At 47.7% G+C, this 27,253-nt stretch overlaps 1 protein-coding gene across 2 annotated transcripts in view; it reads left to right on the top strand.

The window, feature by feature from the left end:
* The window catches only part of CFAP43 (cilia and flagella associated protein 43), a 64,626-nt gene that overhangs the window by 1,604 nt on the left and 35,769 nt on the right, over positions 1-27,253 (top strand). The window contains exons 2-8 of one of the 2 annotated variants that reach the window (XM_069971396.1): positions 2,721-2,974; positions 7,102-7,198; positions 14,632-14,799; positions 15,499-15,649; positions 17,715-17,871; positions 20,884-20,966; positions 22,645-22,776. In XM_069971396.1, the coding sequence (XP_069827497.1) occupies positions 2,721-2,974; positions 7,102-7,198; positions 14,632-14,799; positions 15,499-15,649; positions 17,715-17,871; positions 20,884-20,966; positions 22,645-22,776 (1,042 nt within the window). Of the gene's footprint in view, positions 1-2,720; positions 2,975-7,101; positions 7,199-13,687; positions 13,792-14,631; positions 14,800-15,498; positions 15,650-17,714; positions 17,872-20,883; positions 20,967-22,644; positions 22,777-27,253 lie in introns of those variants that run through there. The other variant, XM_069971403.1, reaches the window with a different exon arrangement.

Genomic DNA, 27,253 nt, shown 5'->3' with positions numbered 1-27,253 from the left:
CACCTTATAGATGGCCCCCAATGTTTCCCCTTATAGATGCCCCCCCCTGTGTTGTCCCTCTTATAGATGCCCCCAATGTTATCCCCCTTACAGATGCCCCCCATGTTGTCCCCTCCTCCTGCCCCTTCATCACCATACTACTACCCCTTTCATCCTCCTGCCCTCCATCATCATACTACTACCCCTTCATCCTCCTGCCCTTTCATCATCATACCACTACACCCTTCATCATCCTCTTGTTCATTCATCATCATACCACTACACCCCCATCATCCTCTTGTTCCATCATCATATTACTACACCCCTCATCATCCTCTTGTTCCATCATCATACCACTACACCCCTAATCATCCTCTTGTTCCATCATCATACCACTCCACCCCTCATCATCCTCTTGTACCATCATCATACCACTCCACCCCTCATCATCCTCTTGTTCCTTCATCATTCCACTACACCCCCCATCATCCTCTTGTTCCTTCATCATCATACCAATACACACCTCATCATCCTCTTGTTCCTTCATCATACCACTACACCCCCGATCATCCTCTTGTTCCTTCATCATACCACTACACCCCCCATCATCCTCTTGTTCCTTCATCATACCAATACACCCCCCATCATCATCATACCACTACACCCCCCATCATCCTCTTGTTCCTTCATCATACCACTACACCCCCCATCATCCTCTTGTTCCATCATCACACCACTACACCCCCATCATATTCTTGTTCCATCATCATCATACCACTACACCCCCCATCATCATCATACCACTACACCCCTCATCATCATCATACCACTACACCCCCCATCATCATCATACCACTACACCCCCCATCATATTCTTGTTCCATCATCATCATACCACTACACCCCCCATCATCATCATACCACTACACCCCTCATCATCATCATACCACTACACCCCCCATCATGCCCTTTAAAACAAAAAAATCTATACTCACCTCAATGGTTTCTCTATTCTTCCAGTCCCGTGCCCTGGTGGGGCTTTCCGTGGAGGGGGCGGGGCTTCGCGTGACCTGGGGTTTTTTTGCCCACGAGATGCTCCCAGCCCTACAAGTCAGCCGGGGCCCGTCCCAGCCAGCCTCTTGTGACCGCAAGCAAAACAGTGCTTGCGGTCACAAGAGGGAGTGGGAGGGGAGCAGTACAGTGGCAAGGGGGGCCTCGCGGGCCCCCCCTTGGTAGCGGCCCGGTCGCGGCGGCGACCTCTGCGACCGTGGTAGCTACGCCACTGATGTTGTGGGTTTTTTTTTAAACTCCCACTGCAGTTTTTGTGTCAAAACCAGGAGTGGATCCAACAGAAATCCAGGGTCAGTTACCAACCACTACTAGAAAAAGAGTATTCATGATACACCTATACGGTACTATGTGCCCCTTATAATAGATATAATAGAGTTCAGTATTCATGATACACCTATACGGTACTATGTGCCCCTTATAATAGATATAATAGAGTTCAGTATTCATGATACACCTATACGGTACTATGTGCCCCTTATAATAGATATAATAGAGTTCAGTATTCATGATACACCTATACGGTACTATGTGCCCCTTATAATAGATATAATAGAGTTCAGTATTCATGATACACCTATACGGTACTAGGTGCCCCTTATAATAGATATAATAGAGTTCAGTATTCATGATACACCTATACGGTACTATGTGCCCCTTATAATAGATATAATAGAGTTCAGTATTCATGATACACCTATACGGTACTATGTGCCCCTTATAATAGATATAATAGAGTTCAGTATTCATGATACACCTATACGGTACTATGTGCCCCTTATAATAGATAGAATAGAGTTCAGTATTCATGATACACCTATACGGTACTATGTGCCCCTTATAATAGATATAATAGAGTTCAGTATTCATGATACACCTATACGGTACTATGTGCCCCTTATAATAGATATAATAGAGTTCAGTATTCATGATACACCTATACGGTACTAGGTGCCCCTTATAATAGATATAATAGAGTTCAGTATTCATGATACACCTATACGGTACTATGTGCCCCTCATAATAGATATAATAGAGTTCAGTATTCATGATACACCTATACGGTACTAGGTGCCCCTTATAATAGATATAATAGAGTTCAGTATTCATGATACACCTATACGGTACTATGTGCCCCTTATAATAGATATAATAGAGTTCAGTATTCATGATACACCTATACGGTACTATGTGCCCCTTATAATAGATATAATAGAGTTCAGTATTCATGATACACCTATACGGTACTATGTGCCCCTTATAATAGATATAATAGAGTTCAGTATTCATGATACACCTATACGGTACTATGTGCCCCTTATAATAGATATAATAGAGTTCAGTATTCATGATACACCTATACGGTACTATGTGCCCCTTATAATAAAGTTCAGTATTCATGATACACCGATACGGTACTATGTGCCCCTTATAAAAGAGTTCAGTATTCCTGATACACCTATACGGTACTATGTGCCCCTTATAATAGATTAAAAAGAGTTCAGTATTCATGATACACCTATACGGTACTATGTGCCCCTTATAATAGATATAATAGAGTTCAGTATTCAGACTACTGTTCAGCATTAATAAGAGGAAAGGCAATGCTATTTCTTGTGAGAATATTGTGTGTTTTATCACATCGACTATAAAACTGCCATTTTTTTTTATAGATGGGTACAAGGAATTAACCAGAAGCATGTCACATTTATCAACCCTCAGACTGTGTGCCACCCGTGTGGAAATTACATTGTTTTTACTGACATTGAAACAAAGCGTCAGTCTTTGTTGCAGTGCCCATCTGGGAGTATTGGAGCATTTGCTGTTAATGCGTGCAGTGATGTGGTGGCATTTAGCGATAAGAAGCTTCCTCCAAATATTCATGTGTTTACCTACCCAGGACTTGTGAAAAGAGCTGAACTAAAAGGTGAGATCATACAGTGCAGAAGAAAAAAATTCAAGTAACAACCAACCAGTATGGAGGTTGAGGCATGAAACCACTATTAATATCTAATAGATCCTCCAATGACTATCAACAGAGCGGTGTTGGCGGGGGCAGATTAGTGCACTGGGGGGCAGTAGTCCCGTCCCTAGTCCACCAAAACGCCTAATTGGCATAAAAGAATAACTGCTTATATCTTGGAAATGGAGTAGAGGATAAAGGTAGGAATCCCTCATGTGCTATAAGCAGGGCCAGACTGCCCATCTGGCAATTTGGGCGAATGCCAGATGGGCCGTGTGCTAAGTGGGCCAGAACAGCTTGATGGCTGGCTTTTCCCCAGCAGAGCACCCTTCCTGCACTTCACAGCATAGTTAAAGGAGACCTGTCATCCCAGCTGCCGGGGTAAAGCCCGCCCGACCCCCTGGTGGAGCCCCTTATACTTACCCCTTCATCGAAGTCCCAGGCCCAAACCCCATTCCGACGCCGACAAATCCCTTTCAGATGCCACGAGCACGCTCATCAGAGATGAGTCCGATGCCAATAGAGAATGACTGGAGCAGGGGGTAAGTATAAGGGGCTCCACTTGGGGGTCGGGAGGGCTTCACCCAGGCAGCCGGGGTGACAGGTCTCCTTTAACAAGTCATTGGTTATAGAAACTGTATAGTTTAGATAGCACCATGCAGCAGAGGAGCCAGCCGTTAGATTGGAGTCCTGTATCCAGCCAGCCCCATATCCTTCATCTACTAGTTCCCAGCAGGCCCAACCTCCACATGGTTGCTGCAGGTCTGGTCTGACCGTGGAGGAAAAGGAGGCTCCATATCAGTACTGGTCCAGGAAGGGGTGACAATCAGAAGAGCAATTTAGCTAGAAGCCCAAAGGCTTAATGCAGAGTGTGTGTGTGTGGGGGGGGGGGGGGGGTTCTTAACGAGGGGTGGGCAGGAACCATAGGTGCAGGGATCCTGCCATCTCCTGCTCGCCTATTACAAGGCTCATCAGTCAACAAAAGCAGATGAGAATAGCAATGTGTGTGTTGTGTCCTACTGACTGATATGTGTAGTGAGAGTGGTAGCAGGGGCGGTCTTGGCATTTCTGCGGCCCCAAGCGAGGTTATGTCTGGGGCCCCCCCTCAACACGCCTTCCAAAACAATAGACCGCTGTGTGTTGCCCCAGTAGTATATACCCCTTGTGCGCTACCGTCAGTAATATATACTCCTTGTGTGCTGCCCCCAATAGTATATACCCCTTGTGTCCTGCCACCAGTAGTATATACCCCTTGTTTGCTTCCCCCAGTAGTATATAGACCCCTGTGTGTTCCCCAGTTATATATAGCCCCCCCGTGTGCTCCCCCAGAAGTATATAGACCTCCTGTGTGCTGTCCCAGTTGTATATAGACCCCCTGTGTGCTGCCCCCAGTTGTATATACCCCCTGTGTGCTCCCCCACTGTATATAGGCCCCCTGTGTGCTCCCTCAGGGGTATTTAGCCCCCCTGTGTGCTCCCTCACTTGGATATAGACCCATGTGTGCTCCATCAGTAGTATATAAACCACCTGTGTGGTTCCCCCAGTAGTATATAGACCCCCTGTGTGCCCTACCAGTAGTATATAGACCCCTGTGTGCTCCCCCAGTAGTATATAGCCCCCCCTGTGTGCTCTCCCACTTGGATATAAACCTCCTATGTGCTCTCCAAGTTGTATATAGACCCCATTCTGCTGCCCCAAGTAGTATATAGACCCCCTGTGTGCTGCCCCCAGTAGTATATAGACCCCTCTGTGAAGCCCCAGTAGTCTATAGCCCCCCTGCATGCTCCCCCTGTTATATAGCCCCCCTGTGTGCTCCCCCCATTTATATAGACCCCCGATGTGCGCTCCCCAGTTAAACAGACCCCTGTGTGCTCCCCCTCCCATATAGTATATAACACAATAAAACAAACACTCACCTAGGTCCAGGCGTCTCCTCTTCTCTTCACTCTTGTGGCCGCAGGAAGGGTTTTCCCTGCGATCACAAGAGGCCGCACTCCCCTTGTCCTGGCCCTGATGCTCCAGTGATGTCACTGGAGCGGCGGCACCACAAGGACAAAGCGGCCACAAGAGTGACTGACAAGAAGGGAGCCAATGTCTCCCGCCCTGTCAGTGCTGCTGCAAGTAACTATGAGCGCTCATTACGAGTGATCATAGTTACAGTTTAGATGGCAGCAGCGAGAGGGGCAGCGGCCCTGTCCAGCGGTCTTGAGCTCAAGAGCGGGGGGCCCCCCTGGATGTTGGGGGCCCCAAGCGATCGCTTGGGGTGCTTGGTGCCAAAGACCACCACTGAGTGGTAGTATGTATTGTCAATAGTATATGTCTATTGCATTTTAACTATTTAAATGTTTCTAGGATACAAGCCCATACTGGGTGCCTTGCTTAGTCTGGCCTCTCCCCATTAACCTGTCTGGCACGGGTGACCCCGCCAGGAGAACTACTCCCACCAGCTTAGCTCATTGGATCACCAAGGCACAGAAGCTCCCTCACCACGTCAAGCTGAAGGCACCATGAGGGAGTCCCTCCACCCTAACCCGATTACCCATCCCAACCCTAAATTTACCTTTCCTTTGCATTTTAGAACTCCTTAAAACCCCAGCCCCCTAACTTGGATCCTCCCGGCACCCTTCCCAGCCCTCTAACGTGCACTATTCTTGCGCCCTTCCCAGCCTAGGTCCAGTCCAAACCCACCCCAGCCCCCTAATGTGAACCCTCCCAGCACCCTTCCCAGTCCAGGCCCACCCCAGCTCCCTAACGCACACTCTCCTGGTGCTCTTTCCAGGCCTGCCCCCTAACTTGGACCTTCCTGGTGCTATTCCAACCCAAACCCGTCCCAGTCCCCTAATGCGAACCCTCCTGGTGCCCCCTTCCCAGCAGAAGCTCACCACAGCCCACTAACTCAAACTCTGCCTCAGCCCCCTAACTTGAACCCATTCACTGCCCTTCCCAGCCCAGCCCCTAACGTGGACCCTCCTGGAGCCCTTCCACACCCAGGACCTTCTGAGCCCCCTAATGCTAACCCTCTTGGTGCTTCCCCCCCCCCCAGGCTCGCCTCAGCCCCCTAACGCAGCCCCTCTCAGTGCCCTTTCCAGCCAGAACCCACCACAGTCCCTTAATGCGGACATTCCCGGCGCCCTTTCCAGTCTAAATCCATCCCAGCTTCCGAATACGATTCCTCTCGGCGCCCCTCCCAGCCCAGACCCGCTCCGGCCCTACAACTTGAACCCTCCCGGCGCCCTTCCCAGCCCAGTCCCGCCCCAGACCCCTAATGCTGACCCTCCCGGCACCCTTCCTAGCCCAGACCTGCCCCAGCCCTCTTACTTGAACCCTCCTGGCGCCCTTCCTAGACCAAACCCACCCCAGCCCCCTAATGCGGACCCTCTCTGCACCCTTAACGAACCAGGCCCACCACGGCCCCTTAACGCGGAACCTCCCAGCACCCTTAATAACAATAATTTTTATTTATATAGTGCCAACAGATTCCGCAGCACTTTACAATTCTTGGGGTACATACATAGACATAAATCAGACATTACAGAGATTTACATATAATTATCCATACATGAGGAGTGAGGGCCCTGCTCGCATGCATTAGCTTACAGACTATTAGAAGGGGGTTTGAGGCAAAGTGGCAGAGGGGCAAAGTGCTTCATTGCCCTTCCCAGCCCAGGCCCGCCACAGCCCCCTAACGTGTACCTTCTCAGCGCTCTTCCCAGCCCCTGCCTTATAACGTGGACCCTCCTGTCGCCCTTCCCATCTCAGGCTCGGCCTTTCAAATGTCCTTTTTAGCCCATAGCAACCAATCACAGTTTTCATTTTATCAAGCTCATTAATTTGTGAAAGCTGAGCTGTGAGTAGTTGCTATAGGCCCCAAAGGTCATTGCTACTGGAACACTGCTTGATAAATTTCCCCCTATGTGTTTTAATATCCAGTCTGTATAGAGCAGCACAATCTGTCAATGAGGAGGCTGCACACAACCTCATATCTATGTATTTATTGTATCCATCTATCCATCCATTTTCCTAAGATTTGTTTCTCTGCTTTATAATTTATTACAGCTAGTAGTGTGCTTTCATTTTATTTCCTTTTCCAGGTGCAGCACAACTGGAATATTCATTGTTAGCATTTAGTCACTCTGGACACTACTTAGGTAGCTACTCTTCTGTTCCTGACCACCTACTTACAATCTGGTAAGGGAGAGCCATGTAATATAATTTTATAGTTTACTATAGCCTTGTGTTTATGGCCATTTTTATCCATAATTGAATACTGTAATGTTTAAGGAACATATATTTGTTAACAATGGTTTGAATTTTTTACAAGCCATCTCATAATTTAAAAGTTATACATGTTACATATTGTTTTAATCGTAACGACTTGAGGAACATATATAACAAGACAGTTTTACCCCAGGACGAACGGCGCAAAAACACATACCCCCCAAATAAACAAAATGCGTTTTGTTTTTTTTTTCAATTTCATCACACATTGATTTTTTTCTGGTTTCGCAGTGTACTTTATGAAAAAAATCAGTCTGTCATTGCAAAGTACAATTAGTGGCGCAAAAAATAATGGCTCATGCATACCTCCCAACCGTTCCGGTTCCGCTGTCCCCCACCCCGGCCCCGACGTTCGCACAGGTAGCTGTAGCTGCCGGATGGAGACTGCGGCCCTTACACTGTGAGCGCTCCTAATGAGCGCTCACAGCGACACCTACTGGGTGTATGCCCCCCTGACGCTAAAGGAGGTAATGCACAGGCTTCCTCTTCCTGCCTCGTGGCGCCATGGAGCTGGACAGGCATGACCAGGTAAGCCCCACCCCCATCACGGTAAGCCCCACCCCCGGTGTCCACCACATGGCTAACTAACCAGCAGAGTACACAGGGCCAGAGGAGAAGAAACGCCATGGACAACTGGAAATATGGTAAGTACAATGGGTCAGTCTCTTACCATATTTCTAGTTGTCCATGGCGTCTCTCCTCCTCTGGCCCTGTGTACTCTGCTGGTTAGTTAGCGCTACGGTGTGTGACGTGGGCGGGGCTTACTGTGATGGGGGCTGGGCTTACCGGGTCATACTGTTGGCAACTATGGAAGCCTGCACAAGAAGCTCAACGAGATGGGGTACTAAGAGGCATACTAAGAAGGTACACTAAGGGGCATACTAAGAAGGTACTAAAGGGCATACTAAGGGGGTACTAAGGGGCATACTAAGGAGGTACTTAAGGGCATACTAACGCGGTACTAAGGGGGTACTAAGTGGCATACTAAGAAGGTACTAAGGGGCATACCAAAAAGGTACTAAAGGGCATACTAAGGGGGTACTAAGGGGCATACTAAGAGGGAACTAAGGGGCATACTAAGGGGGTACTAAGGGGCATACTAAGGGGGTACTAAGGGGCATACTAAGAAGGTACTACGGGGCATACTAAGGGGTACTAGGCGCATACTAAGGGGGAACTAAGGGGCATACTAAGGGGGTACTAAAGGGCATACTAAGGGGGTACTAAGGGGCATACTAAGAGGGTACTAAAGGGCATACTAAGGGGCATACTAAGGGGGTACTAAAGAGCATACTAAGGGGGTACTAAGGGGCATACTAAGGGGGTATTAAGGAGCATACTAAGGGGGTACTAAAGGGCATACTAAGGGGGTACTAAAGGGCATACTAAGGGGGTACTAAGGGGCATACTAAGGGGGTACTAAGAAGGTAAAAACGGGGGTACTAAAGGGCATACTGAGGGGGTACTAAGGGGCATACTAAAGGGATACTAAGAGGCATACAACATAGGGGCATACTATATACCATGTGGGGGCTAAAAAGGAGGGTTTATATTATGTGTGGGCTACAAAGGGGGCTATACTACGTGCTTTTGGGGGGCTCCTGCACAGGAATGGGGCCTATACTATATAGGGGCTGCTACGGGGAAGGGCTATACTCTATGTGGACTGCTGCACAAGGGGAGGGGAAAGATGGCAAGAAACACAAAACTGAAGCAGAGAAGACGTCCCCTGTGAGTCACTGAATACCTGCAATACAATCACCTATAAGGTCAGCAGGTGTACAGCCTCATCTACCGCTATATGGTGACTGCTGAGGAAGAGTACTGCTCTGTGTACAGCCTCATCTACCGCTATATGCAGGGCCGTCTTAACAGCATTATGGGCCCCTGGGCAGAGGTGCGAATTGGCCCCCCCCCCCAGCGGCCGCCGCCATCAAACCCCCCCCCATCTTTGCAACCCCGCCCCTAGCCAGTACAATTACTTACAATAAAAAATACAAATTATTGTTAACAAAAACTTTAAATCACAACACAGCAGCACAAAAACAAAAAATAACTGTGCGTGCATGCCTCACCAAACCAGAACAGGTTGGCACTTCACAGCACAGCACTTCCAACAGCAATCTTCAGGGTTTATTGTCACACCAGTGCAACATGTCTCATATATACAGAGGGGCAACAACATTACTATTATATATGAGAACCATGTTGTTTCCCTGTATACAGTATACAGGGAAACAACATGGTTCATATATAATATAATAGTCATGTTGTTGCCCCTCTGTCTATATGAGACATGTTGTTTTGCCCTTCTCTATATATATATATGCCAGATAACAAGCAACAAATATTACCACCGCATACTGACTAACACCACAGCTGCTACTGACTAATCCACTGTACACAAATCACTATCACCTCATCCAGTCATATAGAGGTACCCAGCTCTACACAGGTTCTGTACACCATATACATTACAGTGCAGATACATCAAGTGACTCACAGGGGACGTCTTCTCTGATCGGAGTTCTTTCCTTTTCATCTTCTTCTCTAATTGCCCTGGGCTGTTATGAGAACTTCTCCAAGCCACGAATCCACAGAATCTGCCAGACAGACATATTAGGCTCCTCACACCGACACCATCCTCATTTCTCTACAAGCTGCACATCTGTATTTGCCCCTTATAGATAGCTCCCCCTGTATTACTCCCTTATAGATGGCTCCCCCTGTATCCCCCCGTATAGATGGCTCCCCCTGTATCCCTCCGTATAGATGGCTCCCCCTGTATTACCCCCTTATAGATGGCTAACAGTACAGACTGTTACAGTAGATTTTATTGTATCTCATAGCGTTGCCAACCTGTGGCTGCCAGTGGACTATAACCCCCAGCATACCCTGATAGCAGAAATATTACAGGACCACAACCCCCCCCCGGGGGGGGGGGGGGCGCCGAAAAGTTTTGCACAGGGCGCCATGTACCCTAAGGCCGGCCCTGGCTCCCCCGTATTCCCCCCTTATAGATGGCTCCCCCCTGTATCCCCCCCCCCTATAGATGGCTCCCCGTATTCCCCCCTTATAGATGGCTCCCCCCTGTACCCCCCCATAGATGGCTCCCCCGTATTCCCCCCTTATAGATGGTTCCCCCCTGTATCCCCTCCCCCTATAGATGGCTCCCCCTGTATTCCACCCTTATAGATGGCTCCCCCTGTATCCCCCCCCGTATAGATGGCTCCCCCGTATTCCCCCCTTATAAATGGCTCCCCCCTGTATCCCCCCCTATAGATAGCTCCCCCGTATTCCCCCCTTAAAGATGGCTTCCCCCTGTATCCCCCCCCTCGTATAGATGGCTCCCCCGTATTCCCCCCTTATAGATGGCTCCCCCCTGTATCCCCCCCCCCCTTATAGATCACTCCCCCCTGCACAGCAGATAAAAACAAACGCACAACTCACCTAACAAGCGTTCCCTTGTCGCTGCTTATTCTCCTCTTCTGCCCCCGGCTGATGCGTCGCTCCCTGGGGTATTCTCAGGGAGCGCACACATCCGGAAGCTCAGTGAGCGCCCGGGCCGGGACCGCCGGTACAGGAAGTCCCAGCGACGTGCACTGAGGTTCCTGATGCGTGCGCTCCCTGAGAATCCCCCAGGGAGCGACGCATCAGCTGTGGACCGGATTTCCTCTTGCGACCGCAAACAAGAAAGTGCTTGCGGTCGCAAGAGAGAGAGAAGGGGGGCGCCGCAGGGCCGTCTTACCCATTGGGCATGGCAGGCGGCTGCCCGGGGACCCTTGCGTCCTAGGGCGCCCCTGCCCGCTGTGACAGCGGGCAGGGGCCCCCTAGGACGCAAGGGCCCCCGGGCAGCCGCCTACCATGCCCAATGGGTAAGACGGCCCTGGCTATATGGTCAGTGCTGAGGGAGAGGACTGCCCTGTGTATAGTGGATGTTATGTAGTAATGGTATAAGGGAGGATAAGTCACTATGTGGTGAAGATATGGTGATAATATTTGTTTCTTATGTAATGGTAATAGGTGATGCGGTTATGAGGGGCGTGGCTATGGGGGCGTGGCTATGGGGGCGTGGCACGTTGCCGTGACTGTCCCTCTTTCCTCTGCACAAAAGTTGGGAGGTATGCTCATTTGGGTTTCTAGGTGAAAAAATGCAAGTGCTATATCCTTTTAACCCTTAGGGGACACAGCCAGTTTTCATTTTTGCGTTTTCGTTTTTCCCTCCTCGTGTATATAAGGCCATAGCGCCTGCATTTTTCCACCTAGAGACCCAAATGAGCCCTTATTTTTTGCACAACTAATTGTACTTTGCTATGGCAGATGTAATTTTTGCCTAAAATGTGCCGGGAAACCAGAAAAAAATTATATGTGAAGTGAAATTGAAAAAAAAAAAAATTTTTTTTTTATTTGGGGGGGGGGGGGGGGGGGTTGTTTTTACTCCGTTCGCCCTGGGGTAAAACTGACTCGTTATATATGTTCCTTAAGTTGTTACGATTACAACGATATGTAACATGTATAACTTTTATTTGATTTGATGGCTTGTAAAAAATTAAAACCTTTTAAAGAAAATATATGTTCCTTAAAATCGCTCCATTCCCAGGCTTATAGCGCTTTTATCCTTTGGTCTATGGGTCTGTGTGAGGTGTCATTTTTTGCGCCATGATGTGATCTTTCTATTGGTACCTTGATTGCGCATATACAACTTTTTGATCGCTTTTTATTACAATTATTCTGGATTTGATGCGACCAAAAATGCACAATTTTGGGATTTGGGATTTTTTTGCGCTGACGCCGTTTACCGTGTGAGATCAGGAATGTGATTAATTAATAGTTCGGGCGATTACGCACGCGGTGATAGCAAACATGTTTGTTTATTTATTTATTTATTTATTTATTTTTATTTATAAAATGGGGAAAGGGGGGTGATTCAGACTTTTATTAGGGGAGGGGATTTTGTGTTATTAAAAATACATTTTTCTTTTACTTTACACATATACTAGAAGCCCCCCTGGGGGGCTTCTAGTATATGCACTCTGATCTCTCATAGAGATCCATGCAGTATAGTTATACTGCATGAATCCATGAGATCGGTGTTCTATTGCTTTTGGCTGCTGCAGCCAAAAGCAATAGAATGCCGAGCCGGGATCAGCGCCATTACGGAGCAGACCCCGGCCCGGGATGGATGCGGGGATCGCCCCCCCGCAATCGCGCCGCAGGGGGGCGATCCCCCACTAGACCAAGAGGGATGGAGATTAGCAAGTACTTAGAAGCAGCTGTCAACTTTGACAGCTGCTTCTAAGTACTTAATTAGCGGACACGGCGATCGGACCGTGCCCGCTAATAGCCGCGATCCCGGGCTATATGCGGCACCCGGGATCGCGGCAGTTCAGAGGGGGGTCGCCGCGCGACCCCCCTCTGAACTCCCATAGCGGCACGAGGACGTTCAGTAACGTCCTGGTGCAGCTATGGGTTAAAGGGAACCAATCACCTCAAAAATCGATCTGAGGCCAATAATATGTGCTTATACACCCTCTAACACACTTCCCATACATGTATCTATAGCAGCTGCCCCTGCCCCACACACCCCAAAATCATACTTTAATCCTGTCCCGCGCTGTATGCTAATTCCAGGAAGGTAGTCATGTGGGCGTTTGTTCAGGCCGAGTAGTCAAGGCCTCGGGGGCCGGGTTTGGCTTTAATCACGCCCTTTATGGATGTCATACACAGCCCCTTGTCATTGAATCATCATAGGGGGGCGGGGCTGGGACTGTAGCTGAGATCCAGCACAGCGGCTGCCTATTCCCCTGCACTGTGAGAGCCTTACACAGCCTCCATGAATGAAGGATTTTACCCCAGCAGTGCTGTTATTCCTGTGCTGGTGGCTACAAAAAGGGTTAAAATCATTCATTCAGGGACTCCTCTTCTCTCTCTCCACATGTTCTCCGTTTGACTCCATCTCCCTGTCACAGCAGCGGCCCCCCCTCCCTCCTCGCCCCCCTCCCCTCTCCTTTCCTCCTCCTGGCCGCTGCACTCCTTATCTTCCATCTCCCTCTGACAGCATCCATGGAGTGAGGGGCACCATAAGCATGTGAGGAGAGAGAGGAGGGGGCCACACACTGTAACTGCTGGAGAGGGGGAGGGGGGATAAGAGTCCCTGAATGATTGATCTTAACCCTTTCTGTAGCCACCAGCACAGGAATAACAGCATTGCTGGGGTAAAATCCTTCATTCAGGGAGGCTGTGTAAGGCAGCAGCTGCCTGTGTGAGAGGACAGCTTACACATATACAGTGCAGGGGAATAGGGAGCCGCTGTGCTGGATCTCAGTTACACAGTCCCAGCCCCGCCCCTCGGATGATGATGCAATGACAAGGGGCTGTGTATGATGCCCATAGAGGCGTGATTATAGCCAAACCCCACCCCCCGAGGCCGTGACTACTTGGAGTGAACAAACGCCCACATGACTACCTTCCTGGAATTAGCATACAGCAGGGACAAGATCAAAGTATGATTTTGGGGTGTGTGGGGCAGAGGCAGCTGCTATAGATACATGTGTGGGAAGTGTTTTAGAGGGGGTATTAGCACATATTATTGGCCTCATATCGATTTTTCAGGTGATTGGTTCCCTTTAAGCACAAGGAGGAAGAAAACGGAAGTGCAAAAATGCAAGTTGGCTCTGTCCTTAACCCCTAGGCGACCTAGGACGTACCGGTACATCCTGGAAGTCTGTCCATAGACGACCCTGGGCGTACCGGTAGGTCCTGAGCTATGAGCTTTATAGCAGGTGGGCGGCGGCTGCAATCAGCAGCTGGCACCTCACCGTTAATGTCACTCTGCAGCGATTGCGCTGCAGCGTGACATTAACTCCTTAAACGCCACAGTGTTTAAGTGTAAGTGACAGGGGGAGTCCCCTGTCACTTACCGATCGGGAGCCCCGCAGTGTGACTGCGGGGGTCCCGATCGGTAAAACGGACCGCCAGAGGTCTCTCACCTGCCTCCGTGCGGTTCGATCGGCGCTCTGTTCTCTGAGCCTGCATAGGCAGGCTCAATGAGCAGAGCGCCAATAACACTACTGATCAATGCTATGCCTATGGCATAGCAATGATCAGTGTAAAAATCCAAGTAGTGTATGTAGAAGTCCCCCAAAGGGACTTCAAATGTGTAAAAAAAAAAATTAAAAACACCAACACACTACCCTAAAGCCCCTCCCCGAATAAAAGTCTAAATCACCCCCATTTCCCAATCTTCTGTTTTTATTATACATTGTAGCTGATTGTAACTTCTATTTGTAATAAGGGTAATAATTAAATTTTTTTCATGTTTCTCATTTTTTTTTCCCTTCTAGGAACTGGCAGGAAGGTGTTGCCCTATGCAGTGTATCAGATACCAGATCCACCTATACAAGTTTGACTTTTAATCCCATGGATTGGCATCAGTTGTGTCTGTCTAGTGAGGAGGCGCTCACGCTTTGGAATATTGAAGTTTGTGACACAGTGTTTCACCTCAAATCTACGTAAGCTTGTAATGTCTCACACTAAAGGAGTTATCACATGAAAAATATATTTAAAGTAAAAGAACTTAAATAGTTATGTAATATAAGGACATGTAAACAATGTTACTTTGCTGAGATAATTTGCATTGGTAGTGTCCCCTAGTGTTTTTACAATGTGTGAATCTTGCAGTTAGGGCCCTATTCCACCGGACGATTATCGTTTGCATAATCGTTAAAGATTAACGATCTCAAACGACCGCTGTTGCGAAAGACCTAAAACGTTCACTCATTTCCATGGAACGATAATCGTTACTTATGATTGTAATTGCGATCGTTTTTCTTCGCTATTTATTCGCTATTGCGTTCGTATCTATTGCGAACGACCGAATGATGTCTTATTCAATGCGAACGATTTGCGAACGTTTTGCAAACGAGCAACAATAAAAATAGGTCCAGGTCTTATAAAGCGATCAACGATTTCTCGTTCAGTCGTAAATCGTTAACTGCATTTCAATCGAAAGATTATCGTTTAGATTCGAACGATTTAACAATAATCTGAACGATAATCGTCCGGTGGAATAGGGCCCTTACCCTCATCAATAATGTAAAGAAGGATGCGCAGAAAGATTACCCTGTATCCTAGTCACTATTGAGAAAAAGTTACAATGGTTTACAGTACACAGATGAGGTCTGTATAACGATACTGTATTTTATTCACAGGCCGGTCAGGCTTCTCAATGAAGATGGTATCATGGTTGAAGAGGATGGCCATGTCAGTGCTCAGCCAGACAGTCAGCTGTCCTACTTTGGACCTGAGATGCCCATAGCTGCCATTGCTGGCTTAGTTGGGGATGAAGTAGAAGGATTTATAGTAAGCTGCTACATCTGGTTACACCAATCACTTGATATAATTTTGGAGTATTATGATGTGTAAAAAAGAATTGCACTTTAAAGTGATATTTAACATGTAGCATCTAGACTGTTACACTACCGTTCAAAATTTTGGGGTCACCCAAACAATTTTGTGTTTTCCATGAAAAGTCACACTTATTCACCACCATACATTGTGAAATGAATAGAAAATAGAGTGAAGACATTGACAAGGTTAGAAATAATGATTTGTATTTGAAATTACATTGTTTTTACATCACACTTTGCTTTTGTCAAAGAATCCTCCTTTTGCAGCAATTACAGCATTGCACACCTTTGGCATTCTAGCTGTTAATCTGTTGAGGTAAGTTGGAGAAATTGCACCCCATGCTTCTAGAAGCAGCTCCCACAAGTTGGATTGGTTGGATGGGCACTTCTGGCGTACCATACGGTCAAGCTGCTCCCACAACAGCTCAGTGGGGTTCAGATCTGGTGACTGCGCTGGCCACTCCATTACCGATAGAATACCAGCTGCCTGCTTCTGCTGTAAATAGTTCTTGCACAATTTGGAGATGTGTTTAGGGTCATTATCCTGTTGTAGGATGAAATTGGCTCCAATCAAGCGCTGTCCACTGGGTATGGCATGGCGTTGCAAAATTGAGTGATAGCCTTACCCTGTACAAATCTCCCACCTTACCAGCACTAAAGCAACCCCAGACCATCACATTACCTCCACCATGCTTAACAGATGGCGTCAGGCATTCTTCCAGCATCTTTTCATTTGTTCTGCGTCTCACAAACGTTCTTCTTCGTGATCCAAACACCTCAAACTTGGATTAATCCGTCCACAACACTTTTTTCCAGTCTTCCTCTGTCCAATTATCAAAAAGGTAACAGCATCTCACAAGGCGGAGGTAGATAAAAAGGTAAGTAATTTATTCCAGCATGGCACAGATACAACGTTTCAACCGCAATGGTCTTTTTCAAGTATACCTTGTGAGATGCTGTTACCTTTTTGATACTTGGACTGTTTTTGACCCTGTTTGGACACCGGGGTTGGTAACTGTTGCATCTTTAATTTACAAAGTTTCTCTACTATTTAAAGACTGGATAGTCTGTAAAGAGGAGTGCTATAGTATTGTTTGCTTTTTGGATTCCTCTGTCCAATGTCTGTGTTCTTTTGTCCATCTTAATCTTTTTCTTTTATTGGCCAGTCTCAGATATGGCTTTTTCTTTGCCACTCTGCCCTGAAGCCCAAAATCCCGCAGCCGCCTCTTCACTGTAGATGTTGACACTGGTGTTTTGCAGGTACTATTTAATGAAGATGCCAGTTGGGGACCTGTGAGGCGTCTGTTTCTCAAACTAGAGACTAATGTGCTTATCTTCTTGCTTAGTTGTGCAACGCAGCCTCCCACTTCTTTTTCTACTCTGGTTAGAGCCTGTTTGTGCTGTCCTCTGAACGGAGTAGTACACACCGTTGTTGGAAATCTTCGATTTCTTAGCAATTTCTCGCATGGAATAGCCTTCATTTCTAAGAACAAGAATAGACTGTCGAGTTTCAGATGAAAGTTCTCTTTTTCTGGCCATTTTGAGAGTTTAATTGACCCCACAAATGTGATGCTCCAGAAACACAATCTGCTCAAAGGAAGGTCAGTTTTGTAGCTTCTGTAACAAGCTAGACTGTTTTCAGATGTGTGAACATGATTGCACAAGGGTTTTCTAATCATCAATTAGCCTTCTGAGCCAATGAGCAAACACATTGTACCATTAGAACACTGGAGTGATAGTTGCTGGAAATGGGCCTCTATACACATATGTAGATATTGCACCAAAAACCACCAGACATTTGCAGCTAGAATAGTCATTTACCACACTAGCAATGTATAGAGTGTATTTGTTTAAAGTTAGGACTAGTTTAAAGTTATCTTCATTGAAAAGTACAGTGCTTTTCCTTCAAAAATAAGGACATTTCAATGTGACCCCAAACTTTTGAACGGTAGTGTATATTCATGGCCATCACCATAACGCATCATTTTCTAACAGTGTGTCTATTTTATGCATTTAAGCCAAAAGAACAAAGAAAACCTGTTGTCAAACCCAGTACCCACTGCTGGAGCTCGACATCCAATTTGTTTGTTGGTTGTCAAGGAGGACAGCTACTGTCTGTGAACCCTGAGACACAGAAAATGACTATTCTAAACTTGACCGAGCCGTCTACAGCTGGTAATGTATATAGCACAGACAGAGTATTGAGACTGGAACTCTCTGCCACATAATGTTGTCATGTCTAATTCATTAAATATGTTTAAGATAGGCCTGGATGTCTTGCTACAAAGCGCCTGTGTCTTATAATCTGGAGACAGAGCGCCCCGACATTTGTCAGACCACTCTGACTCCTTCAGTAATCATAGGGCACAGTGCTGATTCAGCGCTGTGCTCAACTGCTGGGTGAACTGGGTGCAGTGTCTTCTCACTCTTCCTGCAGGGTACTGATCAGTGAGATCAGTGCTGGGCTATAGAGGAATCTGGATATGATGTGCATCACCTCCACATTCCTACATACAGAAGCCCCATAGGAACCTACCCAGAATGTGATTAGTCACACAACTGGGACACAGGCTCCCTATATGTACAGTAATTAGGGACAATCTGTATTAAATTTGTGTGTCTGTCTTTTTCTGTCTGAATGTATGTAGCAGAGCTGTGTGTGTATCTATGTATGTAGCAGAGCTGTTTGTGTATGAAGATGTAGCAGAGGTGAGTGTGTCTGTACTGGTGTAGTAGCATTTTGTTTGTCTGTGGGTATTTTTATGTAGCAGACCTGGGTGTGTATTATGTAACATGAAATTATTCTCCTGTTTTCAGTTTTCTAAACCAGGGGTGTGCCAGACCGCCCTGACACCTTCCCTAATGATTAGGGACAGTGCTGATTCAGCTCTGTTGGGTGAACTGGGTGAACTGTCTTCTCCCTCTTCCTGCGGGGTAGGGAAAAAAAATCATGTTTCTGTGGTGCTATGCTGCGGCTGCTCGGCGTAGCTGGTGGGATAGTACGCTGCCCCGCTGGTGTGTGGTGGCAGACAGCCGGTCACTAGTGAGATGGAGCAGTGTGACTCCACTGGTGTAGTGGTTGGCCAAGGTACAGCTCTGTCCTTGGAAATTTTGTTGTGACGCCAGTGCAGTTTGGGCACACGGGTATGCTTGCACACCTGCTTTTAGTTTAGGTGGGCTAGATAAGACTTGTCCCCTGTGAACAGTGACCTGCCGGGTTGTCCGAGGGTCCCTTGGGCAACTATCACGGTGGTCCGGAGTGGAGTAGTGACCCACCCACTATTGGCATTGCCACCCATAGAAAGGGGAGATGACCCAAGGAAGGTGTGTTTACTGTGTAGGTGTTTGGTGAAGAACCACAGAGTCCCGATAAAATAAATATGATCTTGTTTACTGTGAAGATACTTGATACAGGAAGCAGGTAATACAGCTTTGCCTTGATATGCCTTGATATAGGTAGAAAGTGCAGAAGAGTAGAGAGGAGAATGTCGAGAGAGTCCCAATCCAAGTAGTACTGTGCTCTGCTGGAACTTCAGAGGTAGAAGAAGTAGAATACTTGAAAATAGAGAGAATACTTGTGCCCGTGTTTTGGTCTTTGCACCACCTATTGCCCACCAGTGTCGAGCGATCCGTCCTAGAGGTTGACACAAGCCCCAGACCTTGTTACCTGGGATGAGCAGAATGCTGAGGGTTCCCTGCTTACACCCGTGCTGCGAGATAGAGTGCATAGGCTTCTAGCAACTTTGCTCTAACCAGATCAGTTCCTTTACTTTTTATGGATACTGTCCTGCACTGTGTTCCTTCTGGTTCTCTGTGTGAGTTGAGATGATCCCTGACCTGTCCTCTCTAGTAGTGACTTAACACTGCATAGTATTTAGTAGTGTTGCTTGAGGGAAAACTGTGTCTAGGTCTAGCATGTCTAGGTCTCAACGTCTGTATCACAACTAATACTGGGGTCACTAAGTTTGAAGATTTTCACCGGCACTGCTTCCGAAGAGAGATGGATAGATCAGGCCCAGGATTCAGTCGGGACTAGCAAATGGTTCGCACCGGGGTACACCTCTTGTACAAAACTCGATAAATGGGTAATACTTAGGAAACAAAGCTGAGGGCACTCTCCGGTTTTGTGCAATTCTTCTTTATTTCATCATAGATAAAACTTGTGTGTACAAATCATGAGGCGGCAGACGCCATAGTACTACAAACACAACATACACATGACGGCTATTTCGCGCGCATGCGCGCTTCCTCAGATCAGAGGAGATCTGAGATCAGACCTGAGGAAGCGCGCATGCGTGCGAAATGGCTGTCATGTGTATGTTGTGTTTGTAGTACTATGGCGTCTTCCTCCTCGTGATTTGTACCCACAAGTTTTATCTATGATGAAATAAAGAAGACAAAACCGGTGAGTGCCCTCAGCTTTGTTTCCTACGTATTACCCAACTAATACTGGGGGATACTGGCAGGAGCCAGGGCCCAACTTGACTGCTGCAGGGAGCGTTCTAGCTTGCGTCCTTCCCCTACAGGATCCAAAGTAGAAAGACCCTACACTTCCTCCACCCATGTGACTTCCTTCCTACAGCGCATGTAAGCTGTGCTGTGAGTGGGTGAGGAGTATGTGTGAAAGATGTAAAGAGAAAGATGATAGGAGAGAACAAGAAAGAACTCTCATTGGTGTACAGATCCATGTGACACATAAGAAAAAATAACCCTTTAGCTTCTACAGCTGTGCAATATCTAGCCATAACATCTAGTGGTAAAACTTTGGTACTGCTATATTACCCCTTGAGTACAGACTTTTGCGAAGGGTGTAACCCATATCAGCATCTGTGGTGGGACACCAAATTTCCTCTTCTGCACAGCACTAATCAGTGAGATCAGTGCTGGACAGGAGAGGAAACATGAATTTTTTTTTCCTGTTTTCAGTTGACTACACCAGGGATGCGTCTTATAGTCAGGTTCATCTTATAAAGCAAAAAATACAGTAAAACTGGTGGATGCCCTTTAACTGGTTCCATCTAGATCATATTTCATTCTTCCTGAATTAGGATCTGCATTGGGTGCTTTCATAGAAAAGATAAAGTCTATTTTTCTATTCACTAATTTCTCTGTACTAAGGACACTACTATTGTCTTGCAGCTTAATTAAATAGTATTATCCAATAATAGATTTAATTTATTTTTCCAGGATATTCACCCAGAGCAGCTTTATATGACGGAAACATAAAAACGATGGCACTACACAGGGATGAGCTATACATAGGCGGAAGTGTAAGACTTTATTTCACATTTGTATAGATAGTCTTTTACTGTCTTTTTACTTTTACAGTCCCAATGCTGAATTGAAAACACAAAGTACTTATCTAGTCCCTAATAAGATAGTATATATCAGTAAAAAATCTAGCCTTGATCAAATCTAAGTTAGATGATTTACCAGGGAGCAGTACCCGTGGTGCAAGTAGGACTCCAAATCCCCTCACAATAATGAAATTAGCAACAGTTATGGAGCATGCTCAAGTCGATCCGGACCCGAACTTTCGTCATTTGATTAGCAGTGGCTGCTGAAGTTGGATAAAGCCCTAAGACTATGTGGAAATCATGGATATAGTCATTGGCTGTATCCATGTTTTCCAGACAACCTTAGAGCTTTATCCAAGTTCAGCAGTCGCCACTAATAAATGCTGATCGTTCGGGTTCAGATCGACTCGAACCCAAACCCGGTTCGCTCATCTCTAGCACTGAACGATTATCGTTCGAATTTTCTCATTTGAGCAATAATCGGCTCATGTAAACACAGCTAACGATCAAGCGACAAGAAGAAATTGTTCATTGTGATCTTTCAACATGTTCCCAGATTGTCGTTGGTCGTTCGTTAAAAATTCGCAGATCGCTTCGTATAAACAGTCTTTCAAAGATTCACCCTATGTGTGAGATGGGCTTAAGCGATCTTAAAAACTATCGCAATAACGAGTTTTCTAATGATTTATTCGTCTAAACGCTGATCATTATCAAAACCAAATTGTTGCCTCAAAATCATTAAATGATCGATTGGGCGAATTATTGCTTTGTGTAAACGGACCATTAGTTGTGTATTGTGTGTGTGTATTTCTTTTCACCTGATTCAGCTGGCGCTAGTCCCTGCTAAGCTTCCTTGTGATTCACATAGGGGGAGATTTATCAAACATGGTCCACCTTTCATTTTCCAAAAAGTCTGTGAGGAATGAAAGATGGAATCTGATTAGTTGCTAGGGGGCAACTGAGCCAGTTTCACTTTACACCATGTTTGATAAATCTCCCCCACAGTGTCTGCTGTGTGGACTAGAAGTAAAATTCCTAATCCAACTCACTGAGATTCTTAGTCTCTGTGCGGATTCCGTTGTGTGAATGCACCCTTATTCAGCTCTGGCAGAATAGGAGCAGAATTTGGGCAGAATTCAAGCCCCATTGACTTCTATAAGATTCCTGTAGCAGAATCCGTGGCAGAAAATTCTGCTTAAAAATTCTGTGTTTATATTTTACGGGAGGAATTTCAAGTGGAAAATAAGAGTGGATTCCGCTTCAAATTCCTCGCCTTTTCCTCAATGTGCACATACCAGGTGTGCACATAGTCTCACAGATCTCTATATTGTCAATCAATGCACATTTCTTCCTGCTGGTCATACATTGAGATGTAATAGTTATTGCACTGAGGTGTACAAGTAGTTTGTAATCGATTTTTTTTTTTACAATCACTGGGATACACTTTACACTATATATAGAGGTTCACGATACTAAAAGGAATAATTTTTTCATGGATTAGCCTTTAGTTTTTGTGAATAGATCTACAAGATTTACCTTTCTATACTGCCCATTTTCAGTAGGCTAATCTAGTGGTGTTGTTGCATTTCACAAAACTTTGCTGAATATGAATATGAATGCTATTGTTACTAATATTCTCATTGATATTTAGGATGGCATTTTATGGTTATGCTCCATAAAAGGTTCAGAGTTAAAAATGAAAGAATGTTGGAATTCAAAGGAGCCTATTGAGAGCATCAGTCTTTCTCCAGATCACAAGGTGCTTTCTATTGCAACACAGAAGGTATGAGTCCACATCTGAGATTTACTGTCACAACAAATCTTTGGTCATTTAGTTGTGTTCACACAAAACAGGTGTTCTGTTCATCTTCAGTCAGATGGTAGTCATCATCAGGTAGGCCCAGTGATCTCTGTAGCTTCAGGGCAGGATTGCATCAACCAGTACCAATATAAAGGGGCATTATATACAATTTTACTATGTATATTTTTAATAATTCCTTATAATTTGCAAGATTTTTAGGCTTGGTTCACACTGTGTTTTTGCAATCCAATTTCAAAAATGGATGAAAAACAGATTGCAAAAACGGATGCATTTGTGTGCATCCGTTTTGATCCGTTTTTCCTTTGACTTCCATTATAAAAAAAAAAAACGGATCAAAACGGATGTTTTTTTTTTACGGACACAAAAACGTTGCTGACACTATTTTTTTTGTCTGTTAAAAAAAACGCATCTGTTAAACGTATGCTAAAAACACAGTGTGAACCCAGCCTTACCTGCAGTCCCTCAACAGGAGCCTCTTGTACTCTCCCAACTACAGTTTTTTTCTGATTGGAGAAGCCATCTTTTTCTTCATCCTGGGTGGGACTACTGTTTCTTATTTGTGTAAATAGTCTTTCAAAGATTCATCCTATGTGAAAGATGGGCTTAAGCGATCTTAAAAACGGTTGGGCGAATTATGTAATTATGTAAACGCAGCATAATAGCAGGCAACGATTAAACAACCAAAGAGAAACTGTTGATCGTTTGATAGAATCTGGACCTATTTGTCACAGCCGCGACCGCTTCCTGCCCCATGCAGCAGCCGGTGTCCAGAGTCGGGGACCCGGCGCTGCTATCACCTCGGCCCCGGGGGGCGCCTCACCTCTCCACGCTCCTGTCTCCCGCTGTGCCGGCCGGCGCGCGCGTCCCCGCCTCCTAGGGCGCGCGCGCGCCGGCTGTCTCAGATTTAAAGGGGCAGTGCGCTCCTAATTGGTAGTTGCACCTAATCACTTCCCTATAAATCCCAGCATGCCCTGTCCCCTGGGTTGGAGCCTCTACATGCTTCCCATAGCGTTTGGCCCAGCTCCCTGTTGTTCCTGTGTCCTGTCCGTTACCTGGTCCCAAGTCCCTGTTCCTGGTTCCTGTTCCCCTGTCACTCCACCTGTTCCCGTGTCCAGCCTGTCACGTGCTCTCTCATCTGCAGACTATTGCCTGTGCCATCTCCTGCCACGCCTCGCCTGCCGACACCAGCAACCAAGCCAGGGGTAGCGACCTGGGGGTCGCCTGCCGCAGCAAGTCCATCCCGCCTTGCGGCGGGCTCTGGTGAAAACCAGCGGCCCCTTAGACTCCGCTTCCTGGTGAGGTTTGTGCCATCGCTGGTGCCGGTCCAGTGGATCCACTACTCCGGGCGTTACAGTAGGCTCCAACCATGGATCCCGGCGAGGTGCCCGATCTCCGTGACGTCGCCAGAGTGGTCACTCAGCAGGCGCAACAAATCCAGAAACAGTCACAGCAGATCCAGCAACTCACTGCCGCCTTACAGCAGCAGACTACTGCCCAGCGCACACCACCTCCTGACGCTTCTTCTTCACTCCGACTGGCCCTCCCAAGCAAGTACTCTGGGGACTCTAAGTTGTGCAGAGGATTCTTGACTCAGTGCACCATGCACATTGAACTTTTGAGTAGTCAGTTTTCCACCGAGCGCTCTAAAGTGGCTTTCATCATCAGCCTATTAGAAGGTAGAGCCCTGGCCTGGGCCACGCCACTGTGGGACCGTGATGATCCAGTTGCTGCCAATCTCCGGGCCTTCCTATTTGAGTTTCGCTCCGTCTTTGAGGAACCTGCCCGTGCTTCTTCAGCCGAGACTGCTCTCCTCAATCTCTCTCAAGGCAGCTCCTCTGTTGGTGACTACGCCATCCAGTTCCGCACCCTGGCAGCCGAATTGGACTGGAACGAGGCCGCCCTATTGGCTACCTTCAAGAAGGGCCTGTCTAGTCGTGTGAGAGACGTGCTCGCTGCCCGAGACCTGCCTACCTCCCTGAACGAACTCATTCTACTGGCCACCCGAGTTGATACTCGTTTTTCGGAGAGGGAGGAGGAGGTTCGGCATGAACATTTACTAACCCGTTCCCGTCGCCATCCCCAGCTGGCGCCAGTTTTCCAGAATCCTGACCTTTCGATGTCCCAACCCTCTCCTGAGATTCCTATGCAGGTGGAACGGGCTCACCTGACGCCTGATGAAAGAATCCGGCGCCTGGAGCAGAATCTCTGTCTCTATTGCGGTGGTTCCGATCACTTCCGGCTGGGATGTCCCCTACGTCCCCAAACATCCGGAAAATGCTCGCACCTAGGTCCGGTGGGACAGGTGTCCCTAGGTGTGAATGCCACCATTCCAAGTCTGTCTATGCCAGTTTCCATCCGGACTCCCTCAGGACAAAATCATCAGACTACTGCCTTCCTCGATTCTGGGTCAGCAGGCAGTTTTATTGCGGCAACATTGGTCCAAAGATGGCGGCTACCCGTGACCCGACTAGCCAGGCCCCTGACTATCTCCTCGGTCACAGGCGAAATTCTTACCGACCGTGTGTACTACCAGACCGCACCTTTAGTCCTCCAGGTGGGTCCTTTACATCAAGAAGAGATATCCTTCTACGTCCTGCCCCATTCTTCCCCCGCGGTCCTCCTGGGACTCCCGTGGCTGCAAGAACATGCCCCTCAACTGGACTGGAGAACCGGGGAGATTCTCAGTTGGGGTCAGGACTGTTCCAACCAGTGTCTCAGGTCACCTCAGACCAAGTGTACTATGTCGTTTCCTGTCCCAGCCAAGCCTCTACCCGACCTACCGGCAGAAGACCAAGACTCGGCGGATGCCTTCTCTGCCGAGGTGTACCCTCTCTCCGTACCCAAGACTAAGGTCGTGTCCTGTCACCACCGGGAGAACTTACAGAAGGTCCTCGTCCACAGACCCACAGTCCCCTGCCATGTTTTACCGCCTGATCGCCTAGCACCAGTCGTCACCTCCTCGCTTCGGAGAGTACCCCCCGGAAAGACTCATGTTCACCCTGCGCTTCGAAGAGGTATTTTGAAGTGGGGTCATTCCTCGTTGGAGGCCGGGCACCCTGGAGTCCGTAAGACCGGCCAACGGATCTCTCGCCACTACTGGTGGTCCAGTCTGTTTCAAGATGTCAAAGACTTTGTGGCTTCCTGTGCCATCTGCAGGCAAGAAAGAGGGGGAGGCCAAAGGGGGGGGGTACTGTCACAGCCGCGGCAGCGTCCCGCGTTCCGGGCCGCCGCCGCGACCGCTTCCTGCCCCATGCAGCAGCCGGTGTCCAGAGTCGGGGACCCGGCGCTGCTATCACCTCGGCCCCGGGGGGCGCCTCACCTCTCCACGCTCCTGTCTCCCGCTGTGCCGGCCGGCGCGCGCGGCCCCGCCTCCTAGGGCGCGCCCGCGCCGGCTGTCTCAGATTTAAAGGGGCAGTGCGCTCCTAATTGGTAGTTGCACCTAATCACTTCCCTATAAATCCCAGCATGCCCTGTCCCCTGGGTTGGAGCCTCTACATGCTTCCCATAGCGTTTGGCCCAGCTCCCTGTTGTTCCTGTGTCCTGTCCGTTACCTGGTCCCAAGTCCCTGTTCCTGGTTCCTGTTCCCCTGTCACTCCACCTGTTCCCGTGTCCAGCCTGTCACGTGCTCTCTCATCTGCAGACTATTGCCTGTGCCATCTCCTGCCACGCCTCGCCTGCCGACACCAGCAACCAAGCCAGGGGTAGCGACCTGGGGGTCGCCTGCCGCAGCAAGTCCATCCCGCCTTGCGGCGGGCTCTGGTGAAAACCAGCGGCCCCTTAGACTCCGCTTCCTGGTGAGGTTTGTGCCATCGCTGGTGCCGGTCCAGTGGATCCACTACTCCGGGCGTTACACTATTTTCATTGTTGATTGTTTACAAATCGTTGGAACATCTTTCGGTGTAATAACACGTCGTTCGGGCATTCTCTAGTCTATCTGCTAGGAAAGGACTAGCGCAAGATCGACCATAAGTAATGATCATCATCCTGTGGAATAGAGTGAACAATTTAACGTTGTTTGCCATGGCGGTCGTTTGAGATCATTTATCATTAATTGCTGAAAAATCGTCCCATGTCATACCACCCTTAGGGTGCCTTTACACGTACCGGATTTCAAGCGGATTTAACGCTGTGAGTTTGCAGCGAAATCCGCTGCAAATCCATGTAGTGTGAAGGTCTATGGGGTTACATATCCGCGGATATGTAACCTGCCCCCTTTAACTTCCCGCTGCTCAACACCCCTAGCCCGGAGCATACATTACCTGCTCGGTGCCACGGCTGCAGTGAGGCTCCCGTCGGTCCCCATGCACTGCCATGCACTGATTTGCTGATGGGGATCGAGGGGAGCTGGGAGCTTCACACAGCCGCGGCGCCGAGCAGGTAATGTATGCTCTGGGCTTGGGGCGTTGAGCAGCGGGCAGTTAGGGGACAGGTTACATAT

Source organism: Dendropsophus ebraccatus, chromosome 1, assembly GCF_027789765.1.
Source record: "Dendropsophus ebraccatus isolate aDenEbr1 chromosome 1, aDenEbr1.pat, whole genome shotgun sequence".
Classification (NCBI taxonomy): domain Eukaryota; kingdom Metazoa; phylum Chordata; class Amphibia; order Anura; family Hylidae; genus Dendropsophus; species Dendropsophus ebraccatus.
This window is presented reverse-complemented; position numbering and strand designations above follow the sequence as displayed.